This window comes from Monomorium pharaonis, chromosome 11 (assembly GCF_013373865.1).
Source record: "Monomorium pharaonis isolate MP-MQ-018 chromosome 11, ASM1337386v2, whole genome shotgun sequence".
NCBI classification, from domain to species: domain Eukaryota; kingdom Metazoa; phylum Arthropoda; class Insecta; order Hymenoptera; family Formicidae; genus Monomorium; species Monomorium pharaonis.
The window spans coordinates 10,714,052-10,728,261 of record NC_050477.1 but is presented as its reverse complement, the minus strand read 5'-3'; the positions used below and the strand labels follow the sequence as shown (position 1 = coordinate 10,728,261).

At 32.5% G+C, this 14,210-nt stretch overlaps 1 protein-coding gene across 1 annotated transcript in view; it reads left to right on the top strand.

Annotated features, from left to right (window-relative positions):
• The window catches only part of LOC105834727, a 31,011-nt gene that overhangs the window by 1,241 nt on the left and 15,560 nt on the right, over positions 1-14,210 (top strand). Inside the window, exon 2 of the mRNA XM_036293564.1 lies at positions 10,490-10,549. Coding sequence (XP_036149457.1) covers positions 10,516-10,549 — 34 coding nt within the window. The 5' untranslated portion in view covers positions 10,490-10,515. The remainder of the gene's footprint in view (positions 1-10,489; positions 10,550-14,210) is intronic.

The window sequence follows — 14,210 nt, the reverse complement described above, 5'->3', positions numbered from 1 at the left end:
CTTAATAAATAGCGGAAAACATCGATTTTTTTTTAATCTGCATGATTGATCAGGATATTAACGGACGACATGGATATCGAGGACTTAATGGAATGATAATTATTTCGGTAGGAAACGTGAAATAAGATTAATAAAATTTGATGATAATAAGATTAGAATTAGCTGGGATATTTTGAGACTGGTAGAATTATTCATTAAATTATCTCATAAAAAAATTATACAGTCTTTCTTTTAGATTAATTTTTCTAGGTTGTAATTTTTTATATCAAAAAATTAATTTTATTCAAAAATAATTCAACGTAAAATTCTTTAATAGAAACTAATTACTGCATTTTTAAAAAATTATATTTGTTAATTTTCTTATCCAATGCAGAATTAATTTTTCTTTTAAATAAATTAATAAAATTTTAATAATATTTTTTTCAACAACAATTTCTGTTTTGTTAGAAACATGTTTTAGACAGCTTTCTGACTTTAAATTAGATAAGGGATACCCCTCATTCCGAACTCATTAAGGGTGCCTTACATATGATCGCAATCCTCGTTTAGCTGCGTGATGGGTAGTTAGATCGACGTTGCAATTCTCGTGTAGTTTCATCGATCGGTATAAATCGGTGCTTTCTGCGAGTGAACGAACGAGGCAAGAATATCCACCTCTGCTCATCGAGAAGAGAGGCGATTAGCGAACCTCGTCGCTTCGGCAGTAGAATCACGTCGGCGTTAACACGCGCACACCTGGAATACACATCGGGACGCATACCTGGTCGTCGTTGGAATCGGCAATACTTTCCTTTCATATTAATATTTTTGGAGGGACTAAAAAACCGTTAATTATCGAGCGAAAGAATAAATTATTTATATATAAGAAAAATAAGGAGAGAGATCATGAGAAAAGAAAGAAACTAGTCACTAAAGAAGAAGAAAAAGATAGTTATTTAGGAGAAAAAAATCAGTTGTTGAAAAAAATTATAAAAAGGGTGAGAAATAATTTTTATCAGACAAAGAAATCTGCTAGTATAAAGAAAGAAAAGAGAAAAATTTATTATTTTACTGCTGTTATTATTATTATCAATTTTTTAAATTAAATTGGTTATTAAAGATATATTCTCCCCTCTACAGGTTTTAAACAGTGAGATGTGAATGCATTGCATTTAATAGAACACTTGGGTGTGTACCGCAATTCTCAATGATGCGGAACTGTGATCTCTAGGCCGACGACCTTGCAGAGTAAAATATAATATTTATAGAACTTTCATTAAGTTCCAGAAAAGTATCAGAATTATATACAAAGAAAAGAAGTACACGCACACATCAAAAGTATTTAATATGTAATTTGATATTTAAAATTTATATTGTATACGAGGGAATTGGGTGTGAAAAGAACTCTTAATGATCAGAAAAAAAGAAAAAGAAAAATAATTACAGTGATTAGTGCCAGTATAGGCTTGTACAATTATAGCAAAAAATTTATTCGTGATGAAAATTCTGATTTACTCCCGAGAGCAATTTACTTTGTGATCGTTTCTGCGTATAGTAATTCGTATAAAAGTTTGCGAAATTTTGCACGTTTTCGCGCGTATACCGAATGTACGATATGAACGACGACGTTGCTGGACGCAACGGGTGATACGCAAGTAAGTACACAAAATAATAAAAGATTTATTATTATCCTTATATATTATTTTTAATATATAATGAAAATATTATTTATTATAATTTATACTTATAAGCTGGTCTTTTTAAGAAAAACCTCTAAAGAATAAATTATGCAATACATTAGAAATTAAATATGAATATTCATTATAATTAGGGTTGGCTAAATTAATATATTTTTTAGCTAAATTTTTTTATCTAAGTTAATGGATTATAAAACTAATTAAAAGTTATTAATTTTTTAACTTTGTTATTTAATTTATAAGTTGTTAACTATTTATTCAATCCTGGTTATAAAATAATGAGTAATAAGATAAATTCTATAAATTTATCTATAAATATCATTATATAAATTACAGGATCTTAAACTAATTTTTAAAAAGATGATAAATTTTTACAAATTTTATAAATTTTTTAACTGTGAATTCTATTTTAATAATTTTTAAGAAAAGCTTTTCTTAATAAGCTGGTGAGATATTTTTTAATCTTGTACTCGATGTTATTAACATATTTTATTTTAAATTATTTGTCTTTCTCGCACCTTTCTCTTGCTAAAGAAAAAGCAAAAATAAATAAATCAATGCTCCGCACAAATTCTTGCCGGCTTATCGATGTGATACCTGGGCTAAGGTCGTCAAATGAAGATAGATGCGTCACGCGGTCAATGCATTTATTTTTCGCGAATGCAAAAGCACTCGCGCGTGTTGCACGAGTTATTAGCATGGGAAAGAAAGAGCGAGAGAGAGAGAGAGAGAGAGAAGGCGAACAACATTGTATATTTGCCCATAAATCAATCGCGACTCGAATTATTAGCGCGAGAGTTCGCACGATTGATCACTAAAATCGATTTTATCGTCGTGTCCGGTCACGGTTGAAATTAATATCTTTAATTGCGCGTGCGAGAGATGATTAACCGTCGCCAAATGTGCCGGCAAGATCTTTCTGCGATTACGCTGATCGATTTAAGTGCACAGGTCGAAGAAGTTTTAATCTTATTCTTTTTTTCTTCAAGAAATTTTCTTTGATCCGTTAAAGATTCCTGTATCTTCTAATTATGCGAAGTAATTCTCAAATTATTTATTTTTCGACCCTAGACCTTTTTAGTTTTTTTAAATACATCTTTAACGCAATGTGATTTTCAATTCTATATCTAAATACGAAATCATCGTCCACGTGATCTACTTTAAAATACATAAAATACATTATTTTTGAAAAGACTAATAAATATGATAAATATACTCTTCATTAAAATTAAAATTACACAACAAGAGAGATTGTATCTTTCATTAAAATTATATAATTATAATTATATAACAATAAGAGATCATGTGTATCTTTTATACTTTGAAATACGGAAAACGAGAAGTATAATGAATATGTTAAATTATTAAAAAATTTAATTATTATAAAAATAGTAAAATAATCTGTCTTTATTGTTATTATCTTTTTATTGCTATTCTAACATTTTTGCCATGATAAATATAGTATAGTGGTAGAGTCTATGTACTTTAATCAATTTTTTTTTTAAACCTTTTTTTCAAAAGTCGTGGAATTTTAATTTAAATATAAATTGGTCTTATTGCTGTTCAAATACAGTTGTCGAGGAAGATTATCACTTAGATTTTTTTTTTTATGAATTGCTCGCGTATAAGGCAGAATATATTATACTTCGTTGACAATGTACTATATATCTCCTATAATATACATCTTGATTAATCGCTTCGTTAATATTCGAGATTGACGTGTTAGAATTCTTGTACGATTAAATCGAGTTCTCCAGACGAAAATGTCTTGTTTCTCTTCTCCTGGTGCCTTTCACTGGTACACAGGTCGCATACGTGCGAAAGTTCAGGAAAACGACAAATATATCTTGACCAAGATGTGTTACTTGAAAATTACCAAGTACAGAAAGATTCATGAACGAGATAATTCCAGTATTGCCAAATAGTTGATGCTTGAATTTTCACTTCTCTAGTGTGACTATCTGATGGTGATAAAATTTATAAATGGTTTTAAAAAATAAATACGCTATTATGGCAGTAATTATTGTAATATTTTCGAGCACAGTTTAATTAGTTGTAATTACAATTGTTCGGAGCAGGTCAAATTTTGTTATTTTATTTATGGAAAAATTATTAACTACCATTATTATTCTATTATACATGATGTTTAGTAACAGGTAAAAGAAAATTTAAGGATAAAACAAGTTGAAAATCAAAGATAACAAAATTGCAATTAAAGCGCTGGTTTTTTAAATTACAAATATTTAAATATTTACACGTGCTTTGAGTTCTCTTTCTTTCTCTTTCGTGAATATTTAAATATATTCAAAATTATAGATTAAAGAATTACAGAATTTTATTAAATATTTAATTATATTTAAAAAATGTTTTGTTTATATATTTAATCTATATATAAATATTTATTTGCTTTGGGAACTTTTTACATTAATATTTAAATATTAATTAAAAAAGAAATTGCAATTTTGTTATTTTTTATTTTTATCTTGTTTTATTATTTAAAATCATCCCCTAAACTTTCTCCCACCTGTTACCGAAAACTTGCACATTTAACGATATATATAATTATATATTATAATATAAATAATATAAATATATTTATAAGAATATTAATTTTTTATTTTAACTTAATTAAAATGAAAGAAGAATTTAAATCGTGTCTGAGAGAGCAATGTCCTTTTCGAAGGCATTTGTGAGATAGACGAGCATGTTTTGTTTCGCAAAGCACGTTTAACAATTAGTATTCAGTCTGCTTGGGACACCTAGTGTAAGTAAGTATATAAGATACTGATTTTCTCGACTAAACTTGTTTATCAAGTTACACATGACGGTCGCCGGTGATCTTCCTGGAAAAGAACGAGAAAGAGAATTCTATGACAGGATTTTGTCTATGTCTTTTTTTTATTATTGTATTTTACTGCATTTTAATGCTTACATTATTATCACATTATCTTTATAATGTTATATATAATAATTTACTATTTAACGTGAAGTATGTTTAGATTTAATTACGAAATTTATTTGTATATAAAATCGAAATTGGATAATTTGACACGGTGGTGAATCATTTAGATGAATCATTTCACTTCGCAATGATAGCTTACACACATTATTACGACATACATGCATCATTTTATTGGAGCAAGATCCAATTTTATTGAATGAGTTCCACAAATTACTACGCTGACGGACCACTTTGAGAATAATTCTTCTCTCCTCGATGCGATTATATTTGAATATTATGCGAGTGTTTCCTCCGTGCGGAGGCGATCCTTCTGATGGACGCATAAACTGCCAAGGACTTTGCTCGTACGGCGCCATTTCTGCTTTCCATCTTGCTACGCGAAAAAAGAAGGAAACGAGCTGTAGCGGGAAGGACGACTAAAATGCTACTAAAAGTCGACCGGTTGGCAAGAAGCAAGGGGTAAGAAGAAGAAGAAGAAGAAGAAGACGAAGAACAAGAGGAAGAAGGGAAAGAAGAAGAGAAGGATGAGGAAGACGATCTCTCTCTCTCTCTCTCTCTCTCTCTCTCTCTCTCTCTCTCTCTCTCTCTCTCTCTCTCTCTCTCTCTCAGGGAGTAAGACGATCGTAAAGGAAAAAACGACAGAGACAAAGAGGCGAATGTTAATGAGGCAGATCTCGACCTCTCGCATCGCGCGAGGATCTTGTCAGACTCGCGGCCGAAACACGGATCCGTGCTCACTGAAATATTTGACCGTAAAGTACAATACCGCGAAGATCATTGAATATCCTGGTCAAAATCTTAGTCTAAAAATAATTATGATATTTTTGAGGTTTTTAAAAATTAATTTTGGCGTTAAGTCAGTGTCTGTTTGTATTTAAAGCACCGGCAATGTTCACCATCAGTGGCCTAGCAGCGTCTTTTCGAAGGGTTAAATTGCGGCGGAAAGGAGAAACCGTTCCTCTTCTCCGGGCTATTCTCTTGCTCGGCTTGCGCGATCCGGTTCTTTGTTGTACGGCGGATGGACAGGACCTGTTCGAGATTGATCGCGCGGTGGTGGGCCTAACGAAGCACGACGGGCCTCAAAATCTGACCGATAATTAATGAGAATCGGCCAGTTCAGCCGCTCGAGCGACGTAGCAATGTCAAAACGCAACGACGAGACGTGCAACGTGTACCTTCGACCTCGGAGCGTGCCACGATTCGCCGAAGAAGGACACGTACTTTTTCCGCGAATATTCCCATAAAAAATTGATAAAGAGCCAGCAGAAAGATTATTGAAATGCGGTCTTAAATTTTTCTTAGAAAGATCTGCCTCGTCGATTTAATGTCTCTTGTTAAATCGGACGAAAAACGAGAATCTTAACGAGACAAGTCGACTTTGCTTCTATTTGTTAAATTTATTACTATTTATTTTTTATATAAGTCGCGTTTCTTTTTACATATACATATTATATGTTGGAGATTTCTAAATGTCTGTTTGCAGTCCTTTTAAGACTGACATCGGATACCGTTAGATAATTAATATACTCCGTTGACACAGAGAGAAATCTTCCATTAGAACTTCATCCGGTATCTCGCCATATGTAGTGTGTCACGTAGTTACGCGTTGATGATCATCCGGATTATCTCTGTCATTCTAAAAATATAACGCTCAGAAGTCCTTTCTTTTCTCGGTTTTATTACCCGAGAAATAAGGAGACGTATTGCATGAACTTTGATAAAATCTTCCTGTGTTTGTACGTGCAGACCCTTCGTCGGAAGAACTTTCGACTGGGAATGTGTATCTTCTCATATTCCTCAAAACATATATATGTATATGTATGCGTACAAACGCTAAGTGCATTCACGGAGACGGAAACAAAGTAGTCGCATATATGTTTGCTGTAATCTTTTTATTTGCAAGTTTTATCTGATCTCAAGCTGGTGTTCATTCGTTTAATGAAACAATAAAGTGTACATTAACGAAACAGTATATAAGTATGACAGAATATATTGAGAAGAAATGGATTTTTTCGCCAAGCCAAAGAACTTTATTTTGTCGTAGTTGTTTTATTACAAAAATGCAACGTCGACAGATCTTTAGCACGCTGCGCTCTTCTTTATGAGCGCGTTCTCGTTTAAATGCGACGCGCCGCCACGTCCGTGCGAAGTAGGCCACGCAAAAGTGGTCCGACTTGTATAATCATTGACGTATTAACATCATGAAAAATCAAGACTGCCGTTGACAGCCTTACGGCCACCATATGCTCGATGCGCTTGTTAAAAGCGCCGTTACAGATCTTGGTTGTGGAATTAGAAAGTAATAAAACTAGATAAATAAAAACTGCATTAAATCAAATTAAATTCTATTTAAATATAATCTAAGTTAAATTACAATCAAGATTTAATTAGGGGGGGGATTACAGAATTAATTAATTTATTTTATTGAATTATAAGTAACTTTATTTCGCGACATTTACACACACACACATACACACATACACAAATCCAATAAACATTTTAATATATCTCTATACATTAACAGATATAATATGTGTATATTTCTTATTTTATTGACAATATTTTTAATCTTTTTTTATCCTGTACGCGCGGATCGATCTTTAATATCGATCTGAGACAATGGGAAGATCATCCCTAAGAATATATCTTACACATGGATCATTAAGTGTTGATCTGGAGGGAACCTTCGGACGTTCACCTCTCTCCTGGCGAGAGGATCGACTGGCTTCCGGTCCTTATGGAAGAGGCTAACGAACGCTAAACCGTATATCCGACGTGCGATTCCTGGTGTCTCTTTACCGCTACAAAAGTAGTCGCACGCGTCGCTCATTTCCGTGCACACGACATTATGTTCACAAAGGAAAAGGAAGAGAACCGAGGAGTGGGAAGAATGTTCATAATCTCGGTATTACGTAATTTAATTTAGATATTACATTTCTTCATACTTTACCTGGATTTTAATTTTGTACGCCTTTATATAAAATTCTTGAATATTTTAATATTCTATAATATATATTAAATTAAAAGTTAAAATTAAAAGTTAAAATTTTTATATATTAAGGAGAGATGTAATTTTATATTTATTGAAAAAAAACTTATGCAAATCCTAATACTATTTCTCAAGTTTTGAAATCCAGATCATAATGTTTGATTTAAAATGATGGCAATCGGTCACGATTGCGATGGTCAGGAATCGATTGTCCCCAGGAATTGAAAGAGAGGGAAAAGAACAAGAAAACAAAAAAGAATGAAAAAAGAAAAAGAGAACAATGGTAACATTTTTGCCAGTAGCTTTGACCTGGTTCAAAGCCAATGTATGTATGCGTGTAGTAAATGCGTTGACTTCTCTTGCTTTTGGATTTCCTGCCGAGAATTCGGTAGTATTTCTCCTTTCGGGTTTTTTAAGTATCCACTTCCGACTTTACTCCGAAAAATTACAAGTGAATTTAATTAAAGTCGGATTGCCCAAAAATCTTACATATAAAGAAATAAATTGAAGCAAAATATTTTTGAAGTATAAGGAAATTATGAAAAATAAAATTTTATTTTAGTTATAATATAGAAATTTTTAAGTTTTAATTTTTATTTTAATTTAATTATTTTTATTCTTATTTTAACATCCGGAGCGTTTGCTTCCCTGTTTTTGTTTTTGCTTGATTGGAAAAGCGAGAAATAAGTAATTAAAGATCAATTTTAATGTAATAATTTTTCTTCCTTACTTTTTGAGACGACAAAATAAATAAAGAAAATAATTTGTCCAAGTTTAACGAATTTGCCCGAAGCACCCGCCTTTTCTTCGCGAGTCGATTAAAAGACAGGAACCGGTCTTTGATTGCTGAATTTTATTAAGTCTCCACGGAATACGCTAATGTACTTAATTAGACGTTATAAACTTTGAACCTACATTTGCATAAGCTGTTGAGTACCCGAGCTTAGTATCGTCGGCATTAATCTGTTACGTATGCGCAACAAGCAGGATAAAGCGAGAGAAGAAACAAACGGAGAAGAAAGAAGAGACGATAGCAAAGAGGGCATACCGAATTCGTGATATTTCGCCGTGTTCCGCGTAATTAGCGATACTAATTAACGGCCGTATCCTCACGCTTTTGTCAAACGCAATTACGCGAAGTAAACATGGGGCCCCGTGGACCCTTACAAATGAGCGGGTGTCTCATGATCTTTTCGATATTATACATTAAAGTAATTGTGTTAACTTAAAGATTCGGAAATGTGGAATTTAATTACAAATGAATTTTCCATTAAATTCTATTTAACAAATTTATGTTTTCTTAATTTAAATATTAAGAGGGTAATTTAATCTTTTTATTTCATATAAATTTGAAAACAAATTGCAAACGAATTATACACAGAAAAAAAAGTAATATAGCCAATAACATATGTAGTTGCGGGCTGCCAACTACATTTAATACTCAATACAATATTTGCTGTTAATGCAGGTACAACGTTGATACTGCAATAGTATATATTATTGTATTGAGTATTAAATGTAGTTGGCAGCCCGCAACTACATATCTTATTGGATATAACTTTTTTTCAGTGTAGCGCAACTAATCAAATTATGTGATTTGTGAAAAATCTATTTAAAATATACAATTTATATTAAATTAAATTTGCATTTAACTTTACTGATTCACACACACACATCACACACACACACACACAAATATACAGAGCTATTTAATTTGAAAAAGAGTTGAGTATTTAAAATTATATATTTGACGTATCTAAAGCGTCATTCGGCATGATGGGGCACGATTAAAATGATAAATCCGCAGGTTACAGCGTGAAATCCGCTGGTGTTGGAGGCCACCGGTTGAAGGTAGATCACCTGTCGTTACCTATTAGTCAAGGGGATTTCGTAATTATTAGCTGCCGGATCCATTAGCGTTAAGAAAGAACGTCTCATCCTACCCGCGTCACCGCCTAGAGCCAAGCAGAGCGGCTGTCCCCTTATTCTCCCTACGTTTGAGGATTATTTTAGCGAGTCTAATGAGTTTTGATAGTCGCCTGCTGATCTCGCGTAATCGCGGGTCCCTCCGTGTCCGATCGCTCTCGTTTCGTAAAACCTTAGTGCGACATGGAATTATGTAATTACACATTTTCATCGTGTATGCCAAGTATACGGTGCGTCGATTTAAATCGAGCAATCACAAATTAATGAATCTTATAATATTACTGTTACAATACTATTTTTCTCTAGAGTCTAGTGTCTATTTGATGCGTAAGGAATAATTTATTAGAAAAACATTAACCTTGTAATAATTAGAAAATATAGACTAATATTTTCTTGTTTAACTTATAATTGTGTTTTAAGACCGAAATTTATTTGTAATTTAATGAACTTAAAAAGATATATAAAATCTTATGAGAAATATCAGCATGGAGAGCTACGACCAAATAAGGCTTGTTTTTAATTAGTTATTAATTTTTTACATCAAATTATTAGTTTTTACTTATTATTAAAATTTTATTAGCCTAATGCATCTAGCATCTGATATTTGATTTTGTATTTTTGATAATTCTCAGTTTTGTTTGTAAAAATTTAAAAAATTGGTTAACTAACCCCAGTCTCCTCCATTTACTTTACGTACAGATGCATTTTAAACTTTATTTTCACGCCAATAATAAATTCTAAATCAGTTTGCGTTACAAAAATGTTAACGCAAAGGAGTTAAGAAACTGTCACAATTTTTAACGAATAGATATCCTATTGAAAAAAAAGATATTTTATTGAATGACTACGTTTTATTATAATTTACATTTTATTAAATGTACGCACAAGAGATATTGAATATTATATTTCTTAAATTGTGATTTTTCTTTGTTGCAGGAACACGTTCTTTCACAAGCCAGATAATGTTCGCCAGATTTTGCAGACAAGTTCCAGATGGTAAGTGCTTTAAAAAAAAGAATCCTATATACTGTTTTAATGTTTCAAAGACTACTATGGAGGAATAAATAACAAAATACCATTATTTTGACTGGTAAAATATTCAATAACAATCGATACGATAAACAAGGAAGCGATCGCTGTGTCGATTATCCTTGAGAGGATTCCCGAGAGAGATCTCTGAGAGATGCGAGTTCGCGTGCCGAGGTCGCGGTCTGACGAAAAGACGTGGGAACGGGAACGTCCTCCTTCGTGCTTTAAAGCCGCGAATTAACTCCTTTTTGTTTCTCGTCGCGGCCGCGGCGTAGATTTTCGACATCGAAATTGCCCAGCCACCACCGACACACCGGGGGTTACGACTTCTCGTAACGAGACCACTTCGCTTATTCAGCTTGGATAAAAAGTCGTGAGAACTGCTTGAAAAAAAATTCCCCGTTCTTACGAGCATTATTTCAAGAAGATCGACAGGCAAATTATCTGTTTTTGTTTATATAGGACTTATTGTACCTTACAATTTATACCATTTCTAAATAAATCAACGCGTAAATTTATAATTTTAATATTCTTCGGTTATATTAATCCTTTAGTATGTTATTAATATATTTATAATGCACAAATATATATACAACTTATTAATCTTTTTGCAAATGTGATAAAGAAATTCTTTAATTAGTACATAAATTTTTTATAATTACAATTTAAGTTTTTAATTAGTATTTTGATAAGTAATTCTGAGCAATGATAATCTTGGAATTAAGAGTACAGTTAACGTAAGAACGCAGTCTGTCCGAAACAGCGCGACATATGATAACAGTAAAAAGAAAAGTGAACCTTATTAAACCGTCTTAATTAACGAGCCTTCTTCCGCAGCGACTCTTAATCGACGCCGTTAGACACATTCATGGAACTCTAACGCTCAATTCCGTGATTGGGTTTTAATGTCCCAATTAATGGCTTTATCGTGGCGATACTGTCCTCTGAGAAAATTATGACACGATCTACCTGAGCGGGACGTTATACGTCGACAACGGCGTATTTCCGAATGCTTACGAACGAGCAATCGCAATCCCATCTGGAGAAATACGTTAATCACATGATAATAGCCACGAGAAAGCTTTAAATTCCTGGGGTTTCTCGGAATATTATGTTTTTAAATGCCTCTCCTCGTCGCAATTAATTTAATTTAATTTTTGTTTAATTGCCATTCTTTTCCCTTACTCAGAAAAAGAGAACACTTTTGTGAATATATTTTCGAAATGTGTATGTGTGTAAATATTGAAATTATATGCACATTAGATTAAACAGACATAACTTGTTTAAATGAAAAAAAATTTATATACTTTTATTAGGAAAAAATAATTTTTTTAAATAATAATTTTTACGAATTGAAAGGAAATATCTTCAAAGAATGGAAATTTTTTAATACTATTATATATTATATTAAAAAACAATTACATCGTTTTCTTTAGATAATTATTGAAATGAAAAGATAGTATTGTTCAAGTTTAAGATTATCGAATTTTTTAAAGAAGATTTTGTATTGAACAGATATGATGTATAATATTAATTGTGCTCCATGTAATTTAAAACTTAACTTTACGAATTTCTGTTTAACGTATCTCGTGGCGAAATGGTATTTGACGAGTCATTTTTCGCATGGAACGTAAAAACGATCCTTTTCAGACCCTTTTCGGGCCCCCTGTTTTCCGCTAACCTGCCGCGTTGCAAGAAAGGATAAGAGAAGAAAAGGGTTTGACCTCGAGGAGAACCGAATGGGAAGCGTAGCGCCGACTCTTTTAAGAGCGTCGGCGCCGCTTAATTAGCATGCTAATTAGTTGCGCGAATCTCGTGACGCAAACGACGAAGATATGCACCTCGTTCAGGGTGCATTCCCAGGCAGGACTTGGTCAGTGATCGATTCTCGCGACACGACCGCCATTAATTATTTTATCCGTGATTAGCGGACCCTCGTCAATTAGGCGTGTTCTAACAATTAATTAGATCACTCGTATTATAGATTAAAAAACTATAATTGATATTATCATTAAAGGAATTACTAAATTTTAATATATTAATACATTTAATATTCCTCAAATATATTATCATTTAAGATATTATTAATACTTATGAAGAGAAATATTGAAAAATGACATATAAAATTAATAAAATTAAACTAGGGGAAAAAGAGAGAAGGGATTATGTAGACATTTTTTTCTGACGATCTTTTATAGAGAAAAGAAAATTAAATTTTGTTATTTATTATTATTATGAAAAACTTTTAATTGTATTAGCTTTGTAAGCACGGTTTTCTTATCGGCCTTTGCATTATCATCCGGAATTAATTTTCTTACCGAAACGCTTTATAAGATTTCTTAGGTATTTAAATCGATTGCCCATCGTCATGCAACATCGCGAGAAAAGAGCGAAGAGGAGCGGCAGCTAATAGATTTCTAATCTCGGGCGCATTGACCGATTAGAGGTGAGATAGAACGATGGGAATGCCGGTGCTGGGTAATGCCAGGTATATCGAAACACAGCATCGGTCGTTAAAGTGCGCGATATAAATAAGTGTTCTTGCGTTTAACAACGCCGTAAAATCGTTAGGCCGTGCTCATTAACGCGTTGTTCTCGGACGTTCAATTCACCGTCCTGAGCGCAACCTCGACAATTTTCTGTAGATAAGCAATGCTTTACGATCATCGTCTTCATTTGTCTGTTTCTCTGCTCGTTAAAAATTTTAGGACACTCTAACACGTTACTTAAGCATAAATTACATTTGTATATCAGAACAATAATTAATTAAAAATTAAATTAAATTGAATTTGACTTTTAAATAAAATTCAAGTAGTTTTAAAGTGAAACTGAAATATCAAGGTTGAATTAATTTAGAATTTAGTTAAAAAATATTTAGATGAGATTAAAAATCACAATTTAAGAGGTCTTTGTGTCTTTCATAATCGAGTTATTTTTTATTTATTAATTGAGGTTTAATCGCTGACGATCAACGAATATTATATTTATTTTTATAGAATTAAATATAAAAAAATTCTTAATTTAATTAGAAATTAATTTTAAAAACTCGAAAAATTCTTTCCCATATATTTTAATCGGTTTAATTAATTACGCTGCTAATGATATCCTTAAATATCCATCGCTAATTTTGGATATATCATTAGTATTTGATGCTGGCGAAAAGACAACATCTGAAAGGGGCACCACGGGGACGTTTCGTGACGCCTCAAGATGAAGAGCATTGTCCGCGCAGCGGGACGGCGATGTTTAAACGAGGCCCCCTCGCCCGGGGCGAGATGTGCCTCAAATTGATTTGTTGTAAGCGATACGCCACCCCTACGGGGCAAGCGAATGGCACAATAATTGGCTACATAAACAATGACCGGCGAAACGATCTCTCACCGTCCCGCGACGTCTTTTAAACGCCGTTATCTCGCAACAATGTGAGACAACGCCGCTCGTGTGAACACACGAGTCGAGCGTGAGCTTCGAATAAAGTTATCGCTATAGCTATCATTTGTGTTCACGACTAAATTGAACGATTGGAGACAAAATACTGTCAACATATATATTTTTGTGTTGCATACATGAATATATATTTATATAATCTATCAATTCTATTTATACAATTAAAAATGTTGAAATTAAT